Source organism: Oreochromis niloticus, linkage group LG20 (assembly GCF_001858045.2).
Source record: "Oreochromis niloticus isolate F11D_XX linkage group LG20, O_niloticus_UMD_NMBU, whole genome shotgun sequence".
Classification (NCBI taxonomy): Eukaryota; Metazoa; Chordata; class Actinopteri; order Cichliformes; family Cichlidae; genus Oreochromis; species Oreochromis niloticus.
Genome location: NC_031984.2, coordinates 993,676 through 1,017,974, shown reverse-complemented (window position 1 = coordinate 1,017,974; position 24,299 = coordinate 993,676). Strand labels below are relative to the sequence as shown.

The window sequence follows — 24,299 nt, the reverse complement described above, 5'->3', positions numbered from 1 at the left end:
TTCTCCTCACTTTAACCTACTGAGTCATCTTCCTTCATAAGTCTGTGCTGAAACAGGGAGGATCCATGAGGCTGCAGCACCGAGTCCAGCTGATGCGCCTCATCTGGGTGCTGTATTGTGTAGCATGATGCTGCATGTGATGCAGCCCCCCAAACACGCACACACACAGGTTTGGGTATCCAGTGTCCGACCCTCGTGACCGTTTGGGTGTGTCTGTGCGGCACAATGAGCCAGTGTGCATGTGCGAGCCTCTGCAGAGCACAGAGAGCACACACGCTACAGTGTTGGCTAACAAAGGATGTGTGTGTGTGTGTGTGTGTGTGTGTGTGTGTGTGTGTGTGTCAGCAGTGGCAGGCTGTGACAGCCGTGTCTTTGTTACTCCTCTGCTGCTTGTACCATCCTCCTATTCTGCTCTGCTGACCTACACCCCCTCTACACACACGCACAGACACAGTCACAGACACACACACACACACACACACACACATACATGCTGCCGTTGGTTCTCGTCCTGGCTCAGGTGTGGGAATCTTCTCTGATGAGATGTTTGCAGGTTTTCTGTTTGTGATGTCACGCTGTGACTGTGATGTCATGCTGTGGAGCCGGTGGAGGCAGAAACTGGAGAAAGAGAAAGAGCATCACTGGTTTCCAGTCTGAAGAGTTGCAGGTAGCTAACCATGGCTTCATGACCTCTGCGACGTGCATGTTATGGTTTTTGGTGTTGTAGTTTGTGCGTCTGACTAAACGTGTGAGGCTCTGTGCAGGCGTCCTCGTGCCTCTCAGCTTCTAGGACCTTTCATGTTTCTCCTACATGTGTGAGGAGGTCAGAAGGTCCTGAAGGTCACGTCCACCTGTTGAAGGTGGAGGTGAAGCTGCTGGTTTACTGCTCGATCTTCCCCTCAGCTGTGGGTCTGAGAGCGTCCTCAGAGGAGAGCTGCTGCTCCTTCACACTGACGGGAACAAATGCTAGATGCCACCCATGTGAAGCACTTCAGGCATGTCCTACCGGGATAAAGACCCGGAGCAGACTCGGGGAGACGCCTCAGTGTCCCCACAAAGGAGCTGGAGGGGGATGCGAGGCTGTCCTGAGACCAGGCATGGGTGGATGCAAGTTCGCTGCTGTGACTCGGCAGAGCATCTGTAAGACACGCAGGTCCATGCTGTTCATGGAGGCCATGAATTCCTCTTTAAGGGTCCACCCATCACGTCTCAGCAGCCATGCTCTTATGACTGACAGGTGGGAACCCCACCCAGCTCCTCCTGATGTCCACATCCGTGACAGAACCAAGCCCTGCAGGACAGAATCTCCATCACTTCTCCTCCTCCGCCTCATTAGGGCTGAGGTGTCAGTGACGGAGCTTCAGCAGGAAGGCGAGAGGAGGACAAACAGCCGAGAGATGAAACCAAGGCTCAAACAAATCTGAGCAACGAGCGGCAGAAAGTGATGCGGTTCCCCTTCGCTGCAGGTCGGAGTTGCGTCCCTCCATCACCATCCATCTCACTGATCGGGCTTTTAGCTGTTGCTCCTCTCCCTGCTCGTCTTTTAAAACACATCATCCATCTCCAGCCGCCTTCCTGTTTCCAGTGCCGCCGCCCTAAAGAGCAGTTTAATGTCTTCATGCTGTTTTCCATTTGCTCTGATTTTATAGGTCAGGGGAGGAAGCGACGGTCTGTCAGACGCGCCGATGCCCGAGATGTGGCTCCGGTGAATGATGACGACCGCTTCGGTGCGTCATTGCACGACAGCATGTGCTTCTGACAGCCCGTCAAATAATAATTCTGTTTTATAAAAGGTGCCTCCCCCTGTGGGGTGGCGTTATCGGGACGCCGACCCTTCCTGACCCCAAGCTTCAGGACAGAGAGCGTCCTGAAGTTGTGGTGTGCACAGGTTCCTGCAGGCTGGCTCTCCTCGTCTTTGTCTGCATTTCTACAGACACAGTGTGGCTGCTTCAGTCGATTGATGTCTCAGTAAAGATGCTCGTCATGCGTGTGCCTGACAGTGTGGATCTTTTACGACTTTCCTGGAAATCAGTCTGGAAACAACAACCTGATTTCCAGGAAAGTTCATTTTGTTCCTATATATATTAGACATGATAAAGTTCTTTATAATAAGCTCAGTGTATGTGCTGTAATCCCTGTGAGATGGGAAAGCCTCGCCCACCTGCTGCTCATACTGAGGGGCAGGCAATCAGAAGAAAAGGGGAGGAGCCAGAGGGCCTGGTCATGTGGAGGCTGCTTTTAGTTTTTGTCAGTTTGACCCTGCTGGACAAACTGGTCCATGTGAAGGTTCATTAGTGGCTCTGCAGCCAGAGGAGCTGAAAGCAGCGTCACTCTGCAGGTGGCTCCTCCCACCACCAAAACAAAACAGCTGGATGACTGAATAAATCATTCATCTGAGTTACACAACCAAAACGAGAAAGGCGTCAATGAAATGAAGGAATTACAGAAACACAGAAGTAACTTATTACTGATGTGTTGATTGAGTAATATGTTTATTTACCATGAATAAAACACCGAGCAGTAACGTGATAACAGGAGGGATGAATCTGTTAATTTCTCATGTTTGGCCTTCCATAGATCTGTGTGTGTGTGTGTGTGTGTGTCAGCTGGTCCTGTCAGTGAGAGTGTTGCTGTCACCACCAACATTGCAGCGGATGGTGCGTGTGTGTGTGTGTGGGGGGGGGGGGGGGGGTTGCTATGACGATGCCAGGCGGGGCAGGGCGTCGCCGGGCGTCAGGCTCTGAGAACTAGTGTGCAGCTCATGCAGCGTCTTAGCGGGATAATCCAGTGTAATCCCACGCAGGGGAGTCACGGCCCACCAACACCTCCTCCTCCTCTTCCTCTTTTCCTTCTGTCTCCCTCCTCCTCCCCTGGGACAGGTAGCTGAGGAGGAGTGAAGGAATTAGCATCTGTTACCACTCTCGCTCAGGTCTGCTCCTTGGGGGGGAGGACAGCCTCTCGCTGTCGCTGCGAAGCAAAGCCTCAAATGAAAAACGACAGGAAATGACCCACTGGAGCCCCCCACCCCCCTCCACCGCTGCCTCTCCCTCCATCATCTACCTCCCTGAACCGGTCTCCCTTTTCCTCCCCTTTCCTGGCGTCTCTCTGGTTCTCCTCCTCCTCCCCCGCTCGTCCTCCTCGTCCTCTCCTCGGTGTGGAGCCTGCTAATGACACCAAAATCAATGCGGTGCTGCTAACAGCTGACAGATAATTGTGTAAATGTAGAAAGGACAACACACTCGCAGTGTTTGTGTGAGCGTGCGCGTCTCCATCCAGCTCGTCGTCAGGGTGGAGCATAAACATGGGCTGTGGGAGGGTCTGTGTGTGACAGGTGTGGATGTACAGGTTTCCCTCTGGAACGTCTTCGCACCGCTGTCACAGATGATGCCGGACTCACTGCAGCTTGCTGCTAAACTCCAGAGATCACATGACCAAAGATGAGAGAAGCGTTTAGAGAACAGGGGGCGGGGTGTTAGGGGCAAACAGGAAGTGCAAACACGTCAGGTTTCACGAGTCCAGGTCTTTGTTGTTGTCACAGCCAGACCGACCTCACCTGGTGCGTAACATTTTAATTAGATATAAGTCGCACACGTACGTGTTTAAAAGGACGACGGCGAGCTAGTGACGCCGTGGTGCTGAATATGTTTGTATTTAAAGGAAGTAAACAGGAGTGAGTGATTCACACACTGTGAAATGCACATGAGGTGGAGTGTGTGTGAGTGTGCAGCCACGGATGTGTTTTATCCACAGCTGCTGAGGACGACTCTCGTGTCGTCATGTCAGAGTGTGTGAGTGTCGGGCTGAGAGGAGGAGGAGCTTATTTCCACTGCAGCGTAGAAACAATCATCCTAATTAACGCCCAGTTTAAATCAAAGACCCGCGGCACTGCAGCAGATGGTTTACTGTTCGGCGCCGCTGTGAGATATCTCGCCATGATTCTGAGATGGGACTGCCTCAGCTGATTTATGTGTCAGTCTGTTGCTCTGAGGCTCTCCCGGTGAATGTGAGCATCTCCCAGGATGAAGAGCACGTTTCCAGTGTGAGGTAAAGCCCGTATCAGTGCGCGATCCCAGAAAACTGTGAAAACTGGAAGATGGGAGCTAACCCGAAATCTACAAACTCACGTCTGAGTGCCGGCCGTGGAGCGGTGTTGGTGGAAGCTCCTCGGTCAGGTCTGAGCTCTGCAACGGTGGGGCTCAGTTTGATCTCGTCACTAGTGTCAGTGGCGCCGTGGTGCTAAAATGACGCCGATCTGGTGCGTTTAAATGCAACCTCATGTCGTCCTTTACGAAACGTGATGGGCGTTCACGCTCACTGAGCGCCGGGTGGACGGACATGCAGAGAGAGCTTCTGTGTGTGTGTGGTGGATAACGAGACGATTCACGTCGAGTGCTGAAATGTTTCACACACAGACGCACAGAGACGTTTCTGCTTTACCCGCCGTGACTTCGCCTCAGTCGGCGGCTGTTTCTTCACATTCTGCTTTGCTTCATCCTGGAAGCTTTCAGCTGCAGGCGGAATGAATCTGCCGATATTCCAGATCTGACAGGCCGGACAGCATCGTCCTCCTCGGTCTAAGCGAGCGTGGTCTCGGTCTGCGTTTTTGAGCCTCGGTATGAGCAACACAGTAAAACCTGCGTGGGATTTACGAGCCCTGCCTTTGTCACTGCTCCGTGTCCTGTGATGGAAAACGGGATGTTTTGCACGCCATAAACGCACAAAAGCGCACGCTGACTGAGGCGTGCATTTCCTGGTCAGCTGATGCAGCGTCGTCCTCCTCCTGCTCCTCCTTCTCCTCCATGCACCCCCGTGCATTCAGACTCAAACAGTGACAGACTGTCAATGTCGTGGTTCACCTGTGCGCTCCTCTCAGGGCTGTGTGTTAATGATGCGAGGAGACCTTCATCCCTCAGGCCTCGGCCTAACGCTGAACGCTGATATGCATCGCAGCGGCTGCACCGCTGCCCGGGGGGCGGGGAGATGGAGGAGAAGCATGAAGGGGAGGTGGAAGGTGACCTTTGCTGCACTTGAGTTTGTCCTTGAGGAACAAACCCCGCTGAGCCAGAAGGTGCAGGTTTCACAGCAATGTTTAGTGACTATAGCTCGACCTTCGTCTTCCTCATCTTCCTCCCGGCCTGTCTGACCTTCGGCAGGGGCGCCTAACCTGTTTCCTCCGCAGAGGGCGCAGGTGTACTGCTGCCAGCTCAAAGTTCAGTCACAGCTGCCTTATTCTCAGAATGTAGAGTCAAATAGGCTCTTTTACATCCTTCAAAATAAGATAAGAGACACTTTATTTGTCCGCATAAAGAACGGCGCAGCTCGGAAACATGGCTGTTCTCTGCGTAGCTGCTCGTTAAGCTCGTTATGACAAAGTTGTGTTTAAGCTGGAGGAGCACAGGCAGCTTGTTTCAGACTGCTGCAGGATCAGGGAAAGAAGGATTATTTTGAGCTGTGAGTCTTGCAAAGCTTCTCTGAAGATTCAAAAAGAAGGAGCTTTAAGTGTCACAATAAAAGCATGTTAGAGTGTTTGAGACCGAGACGAGAACGATAGGAAGGTTGCTGGTTCGAAACCTGTCCTGGTGTCCTGTGGGGATTCCAGCTTCCTGTCGTCAGTGTGAGTCTTTGGAAATGTGAGTTTAGGTGTTAAGCGAGGAAAACGCTTCTAGGAGTTCTGGGAATATGTCTGTAGCTGCGGGTTGGACTCCTCCTCCTCCTCCTGCTGTCGGCTGTAAGGAGCAAATACTGATGTATCTGAAACTGAACACTCCATCAGGAACACTGGACTGTTGCCGTACACGTGCACGAGTCTCAGCCGTTAAATCTTTGGGTCTTTCCACGCAAACATCTCCACAGACAGCGACAGTCTCAGTGTTTACAAGGATCCAGAGAGGGGGAGGAGTTTCAGTGTACACGCATCAGTGCTCAGGATTGGCACAACAGACGGATGAAGGAAGGGAAGATAGAGAGAGGGAGGACCACTCCCTGTTCAGCCAGTGTGGACAGAGAAGAGACAAAACAGAGCGGAGAAGAAATCCCCTCAGTGTGTGGATGGAGGGCTGGAGCAGAGATGGAGGGATGGGGGGATGGAGCAGAGGTGGAGATGGGGCAGGGATGGAGCAGAGATGGAGCAGAGATGGAGGGATGGAGCAGAGATGGAGCAGAGATGGAGGGATGGAGCAGAGATGGAGGGATGGAGCAGAGATGGAGGGATGGGGCAGAGATGGAGGGATGGGGCACAGGCGGGGATGGTGGTCCGGCAGCTGAGGGGGATTTGTGAGGCAGCATCAGAATTAGGTTGTCCTTCGTTTCCACGCATGAATACTCCTCACACACATAAACAAACAAACAGCTCCCCCCCTCCCTCCCCTCCCTCCCTCCCTGCTAGAGTGGTGCTGGATGTGAATCTAAATGCTGCGAGCTGATTGGTTAGTAAACTCCAACTTTGCTCCTTTCAGCTCCGCCTGGATAAGAAACGAAGTGATAAACAGTTTAAAGGACTCTCCCTCCTCCCCCTCCCCCTCCTGACCTCTTTGCTGCTGCACCTTCCTCCTTCACTCCCCACCCCCCTCTCCTCCTCCCTCTCCATGCAGCAGTTTGGGCTCCACCCCTCTGTCACCCCCAGCCCCCACCCTGACCGACTGACACCACCTCCGCCGTCTCCACTCTCTCTGCCTCACAGTCCAGCCGCCGCCTCCTCTCCTCCTCCACTCCTGCTTCTCTCCATCCTTCAATTATCTGTAATTTTCCTCACTTTGCATCTTTTTCAGCTGGTTCAGACGCTCCGGCTCTTTCTACTCCGCCGTCCTGTCGTCTCTAATTAAATCCCAAATTGGAGGAAAATGTAGGCTAATGTTTCAAATGTGGCTCCTTTGTGTGTCTGTGAGTGCGCTGAGCTATGAAAGGCCGGCGGTGCATCCATCCCGCCCGCTCGGCACAAACCATTTATTCCACGATCACTTATTTAGGAGCCCGTCGGCCTGAGCGGGGAAGGACAAGCGGACGGTTTAGCAGCAGCGGGGCACAGATTCATTTCCGTGAGCCAGATGCAGAGCTGCACTCCATCCTGCAGACCGCAGCCTGTCATGATTATCAGCCACAGCTCACAGTCAAAGGCAGGAATGTAGGCGGCCTGCTTCGGTCACATCTGTGTTTTCACATTTCTGCTCGTCTTCATCTTTGACCCAGCAAACATGGACATGTTGTGGCTGTTGTTGTATGGAGGCCTAAAACAGCAAAAATGACATTAAACATGTCCTTAAATGCACCAAACTGACACTAGGTGCAGGTGTTTGTGACACATTGTTGTTTATCATCTCTTTGCATTTTATTCTTTTTATTTTCCTCAGAATGAATCATTTCTGTATTTGCCTTTTATATTTTATCGCATGTATTCCTGCGTCGTTCGAGGCAGTGTGAGACTGGCTGTTGATTTATTGATTTAAGTCAGAACAGCTGATGTAATGCAGGTGAAAAAAAGAAAAGTAATGGGGAATTAATTAAAAAATAAATATAAACAACATGAAACATATCAGTTTATCTCTGACTTTATAAATAAATTAATAAATGCCAACATTGTTAACTGTACTCTTGTTGAGATTAATGGATTATTAAGTTTTTCAATCTACATGTTGGCAGAAACTCCAGCCTGTGAGATGTCTGTGAGCTCAGGCTGCGGACTGATCAAAACACTGTTTGTGACACTTTCTTCTCCTCTGGGATCTTTGTGATGTCATAAAGCCCCACCCACCTGCTCTTTGAGCATGTGTAAACGTTATGTTAAAAAGAGAGGAGCTCAGGCAGCTTGTTTCAGACAGAGGCTCCAGGATCAGATAAAGAAGGATTATTTTGAGCTGTGAGTCTAAGAGTCCAAGAACAAAAAGAAGGAGCGTATATGGTCTCATATGATGATGATGATGATGATGATGACATAGGAGTGTGAAGAGTCGGATGACTGCTCTGAGTTGATTCCAGCTTGTAGTTACGTCTCGAATAGCAGGGAGAAGCTGCTGCACCTGACCACACCTGTGTAAAGCTGATGGAGGCAGAGAGGTTTCATCACTGCAGTCTATCGTGTTATCGATGGAGCACTGAAACCTTCAAGACCGCAGACTAAGACGTCTGAAGGAATCTCAAAGGCTGAGGTGGTTTTCTTCATGAAGCAAGGATGCCACCTGCTGGACAAGAGATGAGTTTCTGCTCTGGAAAGTGTCTTAATGTGAGATCTGTTATATCAGTGACTGATTTATAGCAGTAGCTGTGTGTGTGTGTGTGTGTGTGTGTGTGTGTGTGGGTGGGTGGGTGTGTGTGTGGGTGGGTGGGGGGTGGGTGCACGTGCGTGCGTGCGTGTGTGTGTGGGGGGGGGGGTGCGCGCGCGTGCGTGCGTGCGTGCGTGTGTGTGTGTGTGCGTGCGTGCGTGTGTGTGTGCGTGTGTGAGTCAAACACTGCATTGTGATGCTGCACAGGCCTGTGATTGATTCATTGACATTTGGTTAGCCAATGAGTGATCAGTGTCACAGTTAGACCCGCCCCCATACTCACATTGAGTTTAATGAAACGATGCAGCAGGTCTCCACAAACAAGCAGGTCACATGACACATGCGTGTTTGCTACTGTGTGTGGGATCGGGTTCGGAGCCTCTGGTGGACGTTAGAGGAACTACAGTTTTTATGGGAAGGTCGCTCTTCCTGTGAGGTGTGACGTCACCTTGTGAACGAAACTCGTGAAAGTCATCAGTGAACGCTGTCAGTCTGACCTTTAACCTTCCGTTTCTCTTCTTTCAGATGATTCGTCCTCAGAGAGCGGCAGTGGAAACGGCCTGCCCGCCCTGACCCCTCCCTCCTCTGCTGTGACAGATGGCACCGTAGTCAGGGAAACTGAGGTTGTGAATGGAAATGGTGGCCCCGCCCCTCTCGACTTTAGCAGGCCCACTTCCTCTTCCTCATCCTCTGAGGACCAGCAGCCGATCAACCTGAGTGACCCGCCTCCTCAGCGCCTGCCCCTGCCTGCCTCACACCTGCCCATCACTGTCTCAGCAGCGGCCGCGGCACTACTCGGCGCGCTCCATCCCAGCGCGCCCGAGGAGCTCCGCAGGAAGTACCCACTGGCTGCCAAACCTCCTCTGGCTCCACATCCTGCCCTGCCGCTGCCCCTGCCACACACACACGCTCCTCACAATGCACACACTCCCAACACGCAGTCACACGCACACGCGACCGAGCTGCGACTGGACCGCGATGGCAGGGAATATGGCGGCAAGGTGAGACACACGCTTCCTGTCCTTCTGTAGCTCTGTTTCACTCCGGCTTAATGTTCGTCTGTACTTCCCGATCGTGGAACGTTCCATCAGGAAGATGGAGACATTCTGTGTCGTCGTGCTTCTGCACGCTACGACTGAGCAAACTGAGAAAATAATGACACGCATCTGTGGCGTGCCTGGTCAGGTGGCGAGCTGGACAGGAACAGGAACTGCAGGGCTCCAGTTTTATGGTCACCACAGAAATTGTTGAATAAGATTTAATGACTGTTCAGCATGTCACATCCCCTTTAAAGGTGCAGTGTGGAAGGTTTTCACCACTAGATGTCAGTAGATCACAGTTCCGCTCAGTTCTAGTGCACAATCCTAGCTACGGTGGCCGCTGTAGGACCAACATGTTGAGTCGCTCAAAACGCTAAATTCAGACCATACTGCGTAACAGCTGCAGCCAGCTGGCGTGTTTCTGCTGCTTCTTTGTGTTTGCACGCACTACATTTGAACATATTTGCAATAAATCAGGACTAAAACACTTCAGTGTTTCAATGAAATATCTTTGTGGTGTTTTTGTTTTTTACCTCAGAGTCTCCTTACAAACTGTACCCTGATAGCAGAGTTGTGTTGCTGCCTGTTTGCTGTTTACCTCAGCTGTAACTGCCGAGGGAGGAGCCTCTGCTCCTGTATACTCGCGAGGAAGCCTTATTCATGTCAGGGGCGGGGCTGCAGTGAGGAGGAAGAGGTTTTATTAAGATGGCAGTGGCGTTGTCTCTTTCCAGAGGGCCTTTAAACTCAGTTTATAAAGCTTATCATGTGTCTGACACCAAATATATGAAGATTTCAGAGAAGAGTCCTTGTCAGTGAGGCATGAAGCTGAGGATCAGGAGTCCAAACCAGGTTAGCAGCAGATTAATGACTAACATCCAGCTGTGATGACCATCTCATACCCTCTCTGGGCTGAAGTTTGCTCCGTTTCAGGCATCTTCTTCCTGTCATGTGACGGTGTTTGTCTTCGTTCATGAAAGACACGCCAATGTTCGTGTACCACAGCCCTGAAGCTTGGCCGTCTTCACCAACCCTTCAAACATCACTACAGTTCAGTTTCTGCCATAGCAGAGCTTAGCTTGGTGCTGTTTTCTAACGAGACCTTGTAAATCCTCTTCTTCATGGACATTAATGTTTATTGTAGAGGAGCCACACTGATCAGTTTGTGGGAGCTGAAAGATTCGGGACTGTTTGTAGCCTCAGTGGAGCCTCAGAGGTTTGAGGACTGAAGCTTGGCGCTGAAAGGCTGTTAGGAAGTTCAGAGCTGAAGTCGGCAGGATTTCATTTCTTAGGTTGTTGGAAATGTTTCAGCTGTCCTTCAGCAATGACATCACACATCAACAAGAAGAAGACGTCTCACCTGGACAGCGCCGACCACACACATCAGATTGTGTAAACAGCTCTGAGGATGAGAGGAGCCTGACTCTGAGATCTGCCTGGAAGCTTTTTTTTTTTAAACAGTTAAAAGTTGTGAAACAAAGAAATGATATCGAAGTGAAAAAGTGTCTCGTCGTGACGTCCATGAACACGTCTCCTCCTCTGCTTCCCGTCCTCGCTTTTGTCTGCAAACGCGCTGCTTTGTTGGAGGAAGCGTTCACGCAGTCGCAGGAGATCGCCCTTCTTCCTTCCTCGTCTCGCTGCCTTTGTGCGGCGCTGAATAGCACAGACTCACAACAATGTGCGCCGGCCTTGGAGGGAGTGTGTTACTGCAGACAGGCTGCAAACACAGACTCACACCAAGCTTCGTCTCACACGAGCCAGAAACTCTCGACAGAGATGTGTGTGTGTGTGTGTGTCCATGTTTGTGTGTGTGTGTGTGTCCATGTTTGTGTGTGTGTGTGTGTCCATGTTTGTGCGTGTGTGTGTGTCCATGTGGGTGTGTGTGTGCGTGTGTCCATGTTTGTGCGTGTGTGTGTGTGTCCATGTGGGTGTGTGTGTGTGTGTCCATGTTTGTGTGTGTGTGTGTGTGTGTCCATGTTTGTGTGTGTGTGTGTCCATGTTTGTGTGTGTGTGTGTGTGTGTGTGTCCGTTTGTGCGTGTGTGTGTCCATGTTTGTGTGTGTGTGTCCATGTTTGTGTGTGTGTGTGTGTGTGTGTTTGTGTGTGTGTGTGTCCATGTTTGTGTGTGTGTGTGTGTGTGTGTCCATGTTTGTGTGTGTGTGTGTGTGTGTTTGTGTGTGTGTGTGTCCATGTTTGTGTGTGTGTGTGTGTGTGTGTGTGTGTTTGTGTGTGTGTGTGTCCATGTTTGTGTGTGTGTGTGTGTGTGTGTGTGTGTGTGTTTGTGTGTGTGTGTGTGTGTCCATGTTTGTGTGTGTGTGTGTGTGTGTCCGTGTTTGTGTGTGTGTGTGTGTGTGCATGCTGTTATGGAGTACGGTCTGCGTTTCTTTCAGGAGTCACATGACTACCTGGGCTCCAAGCTTAGTTCAGGTTTCGTTAGCAGCCACGACCCGGTTGTCATGACGTCATCCGTAACAGAACCACGATTTGTTCTGTGGACTTCTTCCTGTTTCTGCCTGTCACAATAAAAGCTTTTGTCTCACACATTCAGGGCTCAGACTCTCTGTGATGTCATAGATCTGATACATCAGTCTGATATTTCTGAACTTTGCTCTCAGCACATAACTCAAAACTCTCGAAAACGTTCTTGATTGGACGGTTTCTGCTCCGTTTTACTGTCGAGCCTCTCAGTTTGACCTTCAGCTGCACACTAAGCTTCTCCCAGGAGTCTCACTGGTCTCACTGGTTTTCTTTCATGTGTTTCCTGGTTTTTTTGATGGCAGTCTGTCCTGTATTTGTGTTTTTAAAGGTGGTCTGCCTCGTGCTGTGAGAGGGAGCCAGTATTTGACTTGGTTCTCTTGAAAGTGTTCAAGTATTAGTAAGGTGATCCTGCCTGGCCTGCTCTCCAGCTGATAATTACTCGTCATGATGATGTCTGAGTGTCTCCAGCGGTGAACTAAATCTTTATATTTAAGGACCTTTTCATTGGCGAGCCATCAGACGCTAACAAGACTCTTAATTAGTGTTTTATTAAAGACGAGTCAGCCGGAGCAGCCGAGCCACTTACAGCCCTGAAACATGTAAAACAGAGAGCGCGCTCGTAACCGTGTGTGTGTGTGTGTGTGTGTGTGTGTGTGTGTGTGTGTGTGTGTGTGTTCAGTCCCCACAGTACAGTTCGGGCGGCAGCTACGACAGCATGAAAATGGACTTGAGTGCCGAAGACTTGACCGTGGGGCGTCATGGCAGCCAGGGAGCTCCCGATGATGATGACGACGACCACGACGACCATGACGACAACGACAAGATGAATGACACGGAGGGCGTCGACCCCGAGAGATTAAAGGCCTTCAATGTAAGTGAGAGACGGCGCTTTGAATGACATAACTCAATAAACGTGTCCTTATGCTGATAAATAAGGATCGAGGTCCGAGGCATCGATCCAAAGCACGACACATCTGAACCTTCATCCACTTTTATAATCACAGTCTGCGATCAAAGCTAGCGTTAGCTGTGCTTCCGGGCACTGCAGCTGTTCACACGCTCTGCCCAGCAGAGACCGAACATCCAACGATCGTTTGTTAGGGCGAAGAATAGACAAGGAGCAGAGGATACCTGCTGATCAGTGCTGATCACATCTGTTCATTGAAAAGGCTCCAACAACACGAACACGGTGCAGAGGTCCAGTTCAGTCTAGCAGACAGTCAGTCAATAGGCCACGCCCCTAAAAATGCATACTTTAAGACTTAGTACCATTTGAACAGGTGAGTTATGAGAACAGTCCAGCTGTTATCTTTGTCTCTGACATTTGATATTAACCCGAGATTGTGAAAGTCCTCTCCAGTGTATAAACTGTGTCATCTGCATGTAGGCATTACCTGCTGTGTGTGCGCGCTCTCCTGCAGATGTTTGTGCGTCTGTTTGTGGACGAGAACTTGGATCGGATGGTGCCCATCTCCAAACAGCCCAAGGAGAAGATCCAGGCCATCATCGAGTCCTGCAGCAGACAGTTCCCAGAGTTCCAGGAACGCGCCCGCAAGCGCATCCGCACCTACCTCAAATCCTGCCGTCGCATGAAGAAGAACGGCATGGAGGTACTGCGACATGCATGCTGCTCTTCTTCTTTGCTTATTTCTTTAATCTGCTCCACCCTGGAGGTCCCTGCAGGGGGCGTCTGTGAGACGAGGGGACCGGTTCTCAAAGGTTAGCCGGCATGGTTGAACTTCTGTAGAGTCACATTTAAAGTGAAGGGCTCAGATGCACTGAAGCGGTTTGTTCACTGTGTCCTAAAACACAAGGTGGTCAGAGGGAGGGGGCGCGCTGCACTTTACTCACGTGCAGGACTTAAAGAGGACATGAAGACCTCAGTATAATATACCGAAGGCAAAGGTACCTGTAGTGGAACATGTGACAAAGAAAGTTGGAGCACATGTCCCACACCGTCACAGCGCTGTCTCTGTCATGGTGCTCACGTCTGTGTCCACAGAGAGCAGGGCAAAGGTCAGAGCCAGGAGCTTTCACAGGTGAGCACAGCGTGAATCATTCTCCTCAGATCAGCAGCACAGAGGAAAACAGACACACCTGGTGAGGGTGTCAGATCACCTGATCATCCTGCAGATCGATTTCTTTGTCTTGTTTTGTCTGAGCAGCACAGCAGCAGTGTGTGTGCGTATTTGTGTGTGTGTGTGTGTGTGTGTGTGACCTCTAACCTGCAGGATCAGAGTGTGTGCTGAGATGTATGAGTGGAGCTGTTTTGAGTGGAGCGCTGTGGTTCCTCGCAGCCTCCAGCCGCCATCGTCCCGACACGATGACCTGACCTTTGCTGTGGTGTACCTGTATAAATAGGTAGTAACTATGGAAACGACACGCTCGTCTTAGTTTATTCCAGTATCCAGAGGTGACACGCAGCAGAATGCTGTAATAGGCAGACTGATAAACACAGTGGCAGGTGAGTGGGCGGAGCCACAGGTGATCATCACAGCTGTGTCTGAGCTCATGAATAAAATGTTAGAAACATTTTAAAGCTGCTCTCTGAGTACTGACCAATCACGGGACAGTCTCTGCTGCCCCCTGGTGGTGGAGACACGCATTGCATCCTTGGATAGCTCACGTTATTCTTCATCATCTCAGCTCTCTTATCCTTCATCTCCTGCTGTTTCATCTTCTTCTTATTCTGGTTCTTCCTCCTCATCCTCTTTTTCTTCTTGTTTTTCTTCTCCTCACAGATCGTCAGTTTACCTTCATCTTCCTCTCCCACCTGTAAACCTTATTTTCCATCTTCCTCCCAGCATCCCCCCTGTGGTCCCCTCATTCTTCATCCCCACCTCCTCTTCCTCAGTGTATTTTCTTGAACACACTCTGAGCTGAACTGTGTTGACTACCTTCTCCTGGGCGTTTCCTTCCACTCTCACCGATCACTCCTGATGTTCTCCTGCTGATCGTTTTTCCAGCTCGTTGATTAATTGTTCTGTTTTTTCCTGCTGTGCATTTTCCTTGATGTTAGTGATGTGAACGTGATGATGAAGAGCCCGAAGACTCTGATGTTGAGCTTCTGTTGTTTTCAGACCCGCCCCACTCCACCTCACCTCACCTCGGCCATGGCTGAGAACATCCTGGCTGCTGCCTGCGAGAGCGAATCACGCAACGCTGCCAAGAGGATGCGCCTCGAAGCCTACCACGTGAGTACCTGCAGTGCTTTCACAGTGAGTGTCAGACACGGAGCTGCTTCACTGACGGCTTCCAGCGGGTGGCGCTCTCTCCTTTCTGATCAGAAAATCCCCGAAGGAACATCAGGGCTTCAGTGCTGGTGTCAAACATGAGGCCCGTGGGCCAGAGTCAGCCCGACAAAGACCCCAATCCAGCACGCTGTGGAAAATGTGAAGGAGTGCATACATATAGCTGATAAAGACCGTTCACACCACAGCAACAGACGAGCAATTTAAGGTTCCTGCTTTTCAAAGAATAAGGAATATTATGTGTGACACAAACCCGACTGGTGATCACAGAACAGCTACGAGCTTTTGAGACCAAACAGCAGCGCCGACACATTTCTGTCATTTACAGCAGCAGCGTCTCCTCATCATGCAGACACACACATGCTGCGGCCACTGCACAGCTCTGACTTACAGCCATGTTTCAGGGAGGATGTGCAGCACAGGGGCGAGGACAGTGTTGAGGACAGTGTCGGCGTTATTTTTGTGCCTCTATTCTGAGCGCACGTAAAAAAAATTGCAAGTACAAATGTTACATTTTGAGTAGAAAATTATTTTGAGCAAAGAAAATTCATTGCTGTGTGCAAGAAATGTATTTCAGTGTTTGCGATTATCCATATACACACAATAACAGCGCCTCTCGCTCAGTTGTTGGTATTTGCTCTTCCATTATTATTACTAGTGCTGTCAGTGTTGATCTCATTAAAATGACGTTAACGCCATAACCGCATTAACGCAGCAAATCTCTGTTAGCGCGGATCGCCCCGTGTGTGGGGCTGCATGGCGTCTACGCGTTATCACAGTTAACTCGTTAACGCGTTAGCGCCGTGCAGCCCCACGCATGCGTTAATGCAGTTATGGCGCTGACAGCACTAATTATTACCACTCCACTGGATTTAGCTGCCATCACACCTGTGATCTGTTGGTTATTCATAAAGCATTCAGAGCTGCAGCTGCACACGCCCACAGCAGGCGGCGCCCATGATCATGTGACTATGTTTAGAAGCTGCACTGAGTGCAGTTTGACTGTGCTTATAAACTTTCCAGATTTGGACGTTTTTGTTTCATTCCATGAGAAAAAAATTCCCTGTGAGCATCAGCATTCCTGCTTCCTGCCCCCATCATGCTGTTTTTATTTTGAAAAGCTCCTGACTTCCTGACTTCCTTGTTCTTCCTCAGGATGAGCAGATCGCTCTGGATAAGCCGTCCGGGGTTGGAGGCGTTCTGAGGGAGCCGGCGTCCCTCGCTCACTCCGCCTACTCACTGGCCGCGTCAGCCTTCTCCTCCCAGGAGTCCCAGCTCTATATCAACGGCGCTGGCCTCAGCTACGGTTACCGTGGATACCCAGGACTGAGCGCCACCATGCAACACCCTGTTTCCCTGACAACCGGTGCTGCTGCTGCTGCCGCTGTCGTTGCTGGTCAGACCAACGGTAAGAAAAACACCATGGATGAAAACAGTGCTGACACCAGCAGTCCATCTTTTATTTACAGATTGTTGGGTGTGTGTTTTCATCATTAAAGGTCCAGTTTGAACGTTTGGGTCCTTCCTGTGGATGTTTTCTCACATCAGGAACATATTATATGTAATATCATATCACTTCTACGTAATGATCTCCTCCGCCTTCCTCTGCAGGCCCCACTGACCTCAGCATGAAGTCTCACTCCTCCACCAACGTCAGTAACTCCTCCTCTTCTGTTGCCGCCAACAGCCTCGGTGGGCGGGGCAGCGGTGGCGGAGGAGGGGGCGGGGCGTCGACCCAGCTCAGCCAGCCAGAGATCACGGCCGTGCGTCAGCTAATCGCCGGATACCGGGAGTCAGCCGCCTTCCTGCTGCGCTCAGCAGACGAGCTGGAAAACCTCATCCTGCAGCAGAACTGATCTCACACACACACACACTCTGTCACTCTTACACACACACACACACACACACACATACACTACCCCATCACGTTTCCTGCGCCCTCGCCGGCCTCGCTTGGTTTTGAAACTGTGGCGACCGTTTGGAGGAAAACGGGAACCTGAGGCCGCAGCGAGGGCGAAGAATCCACCGAATCCTGCCTGAGAACAGAAACCGGAACGTCGCAGGAAGCTCGGCTCCTCTGCGGAGGCGCCTCACAATCACAGAGGAGGAGGAGCAAAGACTGGGAGTTCGGGTCGATCTTCTTCTGGTTATAAAAACGACGTTGCGCTGAGGCTCTGTTTTCGGACGCTGTCCGTTTCTTTGTTGGGACGTTTTCTCTTTTGCGATTTTTCCGTTGGACTTTTTTAAAGTGAAAGAAGAAAAAGAACAGATGGACTGTTCGTGCTCGCCTGTATATAAGCTCTCTGTGTCCTTCAGCACTTTCTCCTCACCTCTGACCTCACCCCGTCCTCGCCCTTGGCCCAGGGAGCCGCGTGCTCACTTATGCATCCGAGACGCCATTTTGACCACCAGGAAATACCTCAGATCAGACCTGCCAATCAAACGCTCAGCCCCTGCAGGTGAAGCCGGGTTTCTCCGCCTCCTGATGTCATCAGCGTTTCTTTCTTTTCTGAGGAGAGTCGTGCGCGTGCGCGCAGGTTTACCTCCAGCTTCTACGAAACCTCAGCATCATTCTGTTTAAACGCCGCCGTCCCTCCTCCTCCTCTTCTTCTTCTCTCTGTTTGGACCTACTCTCCGGCTGTTCTTCATGGACCTAAACCTCCTCCTCTTCCTCAAGCTTCAGAGGATGAGGAGGACTGCTCCGTCTTACTGTGTGTGTCTGTTAAACTCTGAGATGGCCATTACTATTATTGTTGTTATTACTATGATTATAATGATGAACTTTCATGTTGCTGCTGCTATTTTAAAAACCGGACCTTCTGCCATAGACCTGAAACCTCAACACAGCCGGGCGGTAGCTCGCCGCAGTGCCCCGTGAAAACGCGACCGACCAACCGGCTCAGAGAGCGGCGGTCCGATCCGGCGCTCCTCTCTGTCCCGCCGGCTGCTTGGTCGGCTGCTTTCTTTGTTTTGCTTCATAGGGCTCGATTCCTGTCGTGTTTCGTGACTTTCTAACTGTGAATCTTCTTCTTTTCGGACCCTCCCCTCAGTGTCGTCCTGTTACAGGGCGCCGGGGGGGCTGTACAAACTTCTAGTCCCGTGTAGATTAATACTATCTGTTTGTTTACTGGTGGGTAACTTGTGATTAATCTGAGAGGAAAGAGAGGCAGCAGATAAGTGGAGCAGGAGCTCCTCCTTCGGGTTCTCAGCTGATGTTCTAGTTCCTGCTTACACTCTGCTGCTGGAACAGTTTGATGTTTGTGGAAATATGATTTGCTTTCAAGTTAGATGAAAATCTGACCTCATTGTCATACCTGTCTGTAAATTTCAGCTGCACCTTCAAACCCTGGAGCTCTAGAAGCTGCAGTTCCTCTGATGTCCTCTGGGGGCTCCAGCGGTGGGTCGGCCTCATAGACTCCTATGTTAAAACTTTGGAGCAGAAGTAAACATGTTTACAGCTCAGCGGCAGCTTCTGGACCATAAAGGAAACAAGACAGTAGCCCTAAGCTAGCTTAGCTTTAAACACTAGTAGCTGGGGGAAGTGGCTAGCTCACTCATTAGCATGTTATGTCCTGTAAAAAGAAGCCATACTAAAAAAAATAGAGAGAAAACATAACATGTTAGCTGGTGCTCTGTACAGGTGAATGTAAGCAGATTTTCTGACCTTTAAACGGAGCCAGGCTAGCTGTTTACCCCTGCCTGCAGGCTTTGAGCTAAGCTAGGCTAGGCTAGCTGTCAGAGCATATTTCCCCAAACCCCAAACTCTTCCTTTAATTCTCGTTCACCGCTGCGTACTTTTGTCTTTTGATAGCGTTATTTAAAGAAAAGTATTTTTCATTATGTGAAATTTAGCTTCAAAGTGCATTTTGAACCTCAGCTCGTTAGGCCCTCGGGCTCGTTAGGGCCTTGAGGGCTCGTTCAGCTCCTGGTTTCCTGGATGAAGCTCTGATTCTAGCTCTGATTCTACTGCGGTTTCTAGTCAGCTCGATGGTCATTTCACTGTAATTTGCTCCCGTTTTGCACAGCGAGGAAAGCAACAGTCGTCTGTGATGTGAAGGGGCGGGGCCCTTTGTGTGAGTGTATGCATGTTTCCTCAAAGGGACCGCCCCCAACCCCCCATGCCTCGCTCTGCTGTGAAGCAAAGGGGAGGCATGGCATGGCAGTTTTCTGTCATGCAGCTGATAATCACCACGTTCACCAGAAGGTTTGTGATGGCAGCTCAGACTTCACAGCCTCCACCCAAACATCCACCCGTTCACGCTCATGTGCAGCGACAGAAGCGCCCGAGCTTTGGGGAAAGCTTCAGATGGAAGTGACTGAATTTGATGAGGTTTTTTGTTTTTGGAAAGCTGTGATTAAAGATCAGCGAGAGAAAAACTGGAGAAAAATATGCAAAAAAAAAAAAGACCCAACTAGACGAGAAGAAGAAGAAGAGCAGGAGGGCACGACCTTTGACCTACATTTCACCTCAAAGCATTTAAAAAGGACGATTAACACCGAGGTTCAATCAAACTTTATTCGTCCTCGTAAGCAGAGTTTGGGCACCGGCGTCCCGTCCTGCTCTTCCTCCGTCTGATCCTCACTGTGCTCTCAGATGCTGCCTCTGCTTCGGGTTTCAGAGTCAGAGCGACCCGCCACCTCTGGGTCACCTGCACCGGTCCAGGTGTGCTGTGATGGGCCGGACCGCTCTCTGCTGTGGCGGCAGCGTCAGTAGACGCGGGACCCAGAGGTGTGACGATCCCTCGGACTGCGGTGGGGTTTCACATGCGCTCCTGCCGCTCCGAAAGCCTCGAAGCTCCCAAATGTTTGTGAGAATTAAACGAGATCCTCCCGTCAGACAAACAGCTGTTTGTTTACTTTGAATGGCAGCGTGCGATTGGTTGAATCGGCTGAGAGGCTTCCTGCTCTCGGGGAGGATGTCCTGAAGTCTCCAAAGGTGTCGTTCGAAGGAGTCTTTCTCTGTGATCGCCTTCAGAATCGCCTTTATGGACTCTGAGGGCTCCACAAAGTTCAGATGAAACGCAGGAACAGTTCGATGCACTTCTGCTTTATGTTCCGGACCTTTAACTTCCTGCTCACGCCAGGGTCGGATGCTCAAAGCAGTTCTGTTCATCCTCGATACCTTCAGCTCCCTTGAAACAGCCTCTGGCGACCTCGTTATTATTCGTCTTTTTTGTTGGATTTCTTAAGGAATAAGTTCACAAAACCTTTGAGATGGTCTGATGAAGTCATCGCATCACTTCCTGTTTCTCAGAGAGGATGTTTCTGAATCACACACAACAAAAAGCAAATGACAATCTGCAGAAAGGTGGAATTTGCTCTCTGTTTGGTTTCCATTCCTGCTGTCGGCACAGCCGGACAGATGGGGAGAATGATCCGGGTGTTTTAGCCATACGCCGCCGCCGCCTCTTTCTCCGCTCGTTGTTAACGTCTCCACGGTCGAGTACATGGCAGACGCATTTCTATCCAGTTTCTATTTTTTAGTATGACGTGATTCTTCTTCTGATTTCTATATTTTGTAGTGTGATTAAAGTGGTCTTTTTATATTCCAGCAGTTTCTACCACACATTCCAAACGTGCACGTCAGCAGACGGGACCCGGCCGGCGCCGCCGCAGACGCTGAGCTCATCTTAGCTGTCCTCCACAGCTGCTCTGTTTTTAAAGGTCGTGTTGAGACAGAGGCAGTCAGTCTGTCACAAAGGTCACGGTGTCTCGACCTCTCGGGCCTCGGAGACTCTCGAGGTGGAGTCGTTTTTTTCCGACTCATCTTTGAGCAGAAGATCTTCACATTTAGAGGCTTCTGTCTTCATGTCCACCTGTTTTACAGTCGGTCCTCCTAAAAAGAAAAAACAGGACAAATTTAAAGGGGCGTGACCTCACGATGGGAGCGTGCTCCCGGTCGTTCCTCACCCTCAGAATGAGGGTGAGCAGTCGGTGTAGAAGCAGGAACCTTGGACTCCAGCTGGTTCCTCAGTTTTTTTCCTTTTTGGCTCAAAGACTCGAATTTGATGAAGCGTGGAAACATTCATCAAATCTGGCTGTCATGGCGGCAGGTTAGATAACTGGAAATACTTCCTGCCAGAATGCTGTCGTGGACATGAACATTAAGGTGCAGGACATATTGTTTGTGCAAAAGTCTTGAATCACATGTCGCTGTGGAGGATGGCGTCAGATGGGGGCGTCTGTAGTCGCGATGCCAGTCGGGTCCCATCGAATCAGAATCTAAGCTCAAAACACGTCTTTAAGAAAAAAAGAAAGAAGGCAGACGCAGTTATGGAGCGTTTTTATTTTTCTATCCGTACGGCTTCTGTCAGAACATAAAGACGGCGTCCGGGCCGCTTGGTTTCCTCATTTTCAGTTTGTGCATTTTTCTTTCCTTCCCGTCTTCGGCTGACTTCTTTGTGCCGGACTCGTGACTGTCTCGACGTCCTCTGCCGGGCCTTCGTACCTTCAGTAATACCAATGTGAAACCTGTAACTCTCCTCATGGTTCGACTCAGTGGAAGTGTGATGTTTACATGTACAGATTTTTGCTATTTTTCTTTTCTGGTTCTTTCTGTTTTCATCTTCATGCCTCTCTTTTCCACTCCTGAGTTCCTCTGACTCCTTCCTCACACAGGGAAATGGGACTGAGACTAAATATGATTATCCACATTTCACACTCTGCCCTTTCCCACTGTGGAGGCCTGAGAGTGCCAAAAGAACTAATGGCCTTAGTACTGCACCTTTAAATGCATCCAAATAAGAAATTAATCTGAACTGTAATTCTCCTCTTTATTTCCTGTTTCATGTTCTAACTAAGGGAATAAAGTGCAAAATGAATGCATGAATAAATAAATGTAATTGGCGCGCAGGTACCCGTGCAGCAGCCATCTTTGGACCTGACCTAAGGCTCGTTTACAGCTCAGGTAAATGTTTTGCAGACCGTTAGTTTGAATTTAAAGTCTGTTTTTAGTTCATCAGTGTTAGTTTTAGTTTTAGAGCTGCGAGTTTTATGGGATTATAACAAATGAGGACATAATTTATATATTTTTATTTTCATTATTTTCAATAGTGCGCAGTTTGGTCTAGTTTTTAGAAGACGGCGATTTCCTGCTGGAGAGGTGGTGAGCCTGGGCCAGATGTGGTCCAGATGTTGCCACAGTCACTGAAGCCGGGTCAAAGCCAGGCGGGGTAGATCTGTACTAAGGTGAATAGTGATGTTGATGCATTTAACTTTGTGTTAAAGTGTTTGAGCTGTTCAGTCATTTTGGCAGTTTCAGTCCTCCGTAGGGTTCGGGGGATCGGGTACTTCCTGTTAGCATCGTTAGCGCTGAGTTAAATCTGCCGCGCTAACGTGCTCAGTGAAGAAAGTCGAGGCGTTCCCGGGCGGCCTTCTGGGTGTGGGAGGGGGGAGTTGTGCCATTGTTGGAGGGGTGGGTTGCGGTTGACCCCCGACCTCTCGGCTGACTCCACAGCACACAGGATCCCAGCGGGGCCACGGCGACCCTCCGCGATCCGTGGGAGACGATTCCTCAGTGAATGAAAAGCCATTTCGGGCCCCGGGCGTCGGGTCTTTAGTCTGTTAGTGTATTTAGCGAAACTTAAACTGCGGACGGCGAAACTCAACCTCAGGAACAGAAAAAAGGACATGACTTTTATAAAAGCAGCTGAAGGCCCATTTCCCTCTCTTTGATACCATATAAATTATATCAAATCAATTCTTTTTATATTTATTGTGTTTATTATTCTTCTATATAACAGTGGATACCTTTTGCAGTACCTGTGGCTGAATATTTTGATTCTTTAGAAAAGTGTTGATAATATATGTGAAGCAACTTAAAGGACGGAGGAAAAAAAGAAGAAATCTGGGTTGTTCTTATTCTTTCTGTTTGTTGATGACTACATATCACTCTGGTCCATGACGAAGACACCAATGATTATACAGACTGAGCTTTCTTTGTGTGATGTCACTGCTAAGGCTGAAATGTTTCTGGACTTTGTGACCGTTCAGTTTGTTTTTGGTTTGTTTCCTCCTGAGCTGTACATCACAAAGCTAAATATACTAATAAAAACGGTGTGCTATCTATCAGACGTCAGCGTTCACGCTCTCTTTGTTCCTCCCATCACGAAGACTGACTCCTCACCGCACCGCATTTATGTCGGTAAATGGTAAATGGCCTGCATTTGTATAGCGCTTTACTAGTCCCTAAGGACCCCAAAGCGCTTTACACATCCAGTCATCCACCCATTCACACACACATTCACACACTGGTGATGGCAAGCTACATGTAGCCACAGCCACCCTGGGGCGCACTGACAGAGGCGAGGCTGCCGAACACTGGCGCCACCGGGCCCTCTGGCCACCACCAGTAGGCAACGGGTGAAGTGTCTTGCCCAAGGACACAACGACCGAGACCGAGACTGTCCAAGCCGGGGCTCGAACCGGCAACCTTCCGATTACAAGGCGAACTCCCAACTTTTGAGCCACGATCGATCTGGATGCGATCTGCAGTCGGTGGCTGCAGATCGCATCCAGAGTCGTTTGCAGGTTCGTCTGGGGCTTCTGACAGAAATCCGCTCAGTCTGATGCAGCACACCGGATCGTGTCCGGGCTGAATAACCTGCAGCAGCGAGCGTTCGGATTAAAGTCACTTCCTGTTTGGTTTAGGAAGTCGTCGTAATTTGATCACGTGACTCCACAGCACATTACACGTCATACCACAGACTGTATATAAAAGATGCTTGGTTAGCGCAGACTGTGTGGAAGCATCACACATACACAGAATAACATCCAATCACAATCCTGGAATCTCATTGGCACCAAATCTGGAGCTCCGCCTTCTTGGTCTGTTAGTACAGTGACCTCACAGCAGCCATGTTATTGGTCACATGATGTCATTAAACATTGAGTTTATACTGAGCCTGTTCCTCATTCATTCATTATATGAGTACGTGTATGTTTGGTTTTACATATTTCAGCTGCACTTCCATGTTTATTTGTGCTGAAAGGTTTCAACACGGGACAGACTCACTGCTGCCTCTGCTGGACATCAGAGGAACTGCAGGAATATAAATAAATCGGAGTTGTTAGAATTATGGCCACACTCACATTTCATTAATTATTTATTCTGTAAATGCTCAAATGTTTCTGACGTCTGTGTGGTGGCCCTTTGAGGGCCTGCGATCCTCATGTTGGACACCAGTGTTCTGCACCTTGAGTTAATGAGTCACCGTGGGTGTGTTTGTAACGGGCGGACTGACACCTGAACACCGAAACGTGTGGCGGGCTGTCAGGTGA

At 49.9% G+C, this 24,299-nt stretch overlaps 1 protein-coding gene and 1 long non-coding RNA gene across 3 annotated transcripts in view; one reads left to right on the top strand and one right to left on the bottom strand.

Annotated features, from left to right (window-relative positions):
• Positions 1-23,092, top strand: part of LOC100700370 (nucleolar protein 4-like) — a 76,344-nt gene extending 53,252 nt beyond the window's left edge. For both annotated transcript variants that reach the window (XM_019349909.2, XM_025901635.1), the window contains exons 3-8: positions 8,781-9,256; positions 12,449-12,640; positions 13,191-13,379; positions 14,850-14,963; positions 16,176-16,428; positions 16,632-23,092. In XM_019349909.2, the coding sequence (XP_019205454.1) occupies positions 8,781-9,256; positions 12,449-12,640; positions 13,191-13,379; positions 14,850-14,963; positions 16,176-16,428; positions 16,632-16,876 (1,469 nt within the window). In that variant the 3' untranslated portion in view covers positions 16,877-23,092. The remainder of the gene's footprint in view (positions 1-8,780; positions 9,257-12,448; positions 12,641-13,190; positions 13,380-14,849; positions 14,964-16,175; positions 16,429-16,631) is intronic.
• LOC112843273 (uncharacterized) lies at positions 2,691-8,774 on the bottom strand. Its single transcript, XR_003215499.1, has 3 exons — positions 8,539-8,774; positions 6,752-7,223; positions 2,691-3,409 (listed from the first exon to the last, which is right to left on the bottom strand). It is a non-coding gene; the product is annotated as an uncharacterized LOC112843273 (long non-coding RNA).
• Positions 23,093-24,299: the final 1,207 nt, after the last annotated feature.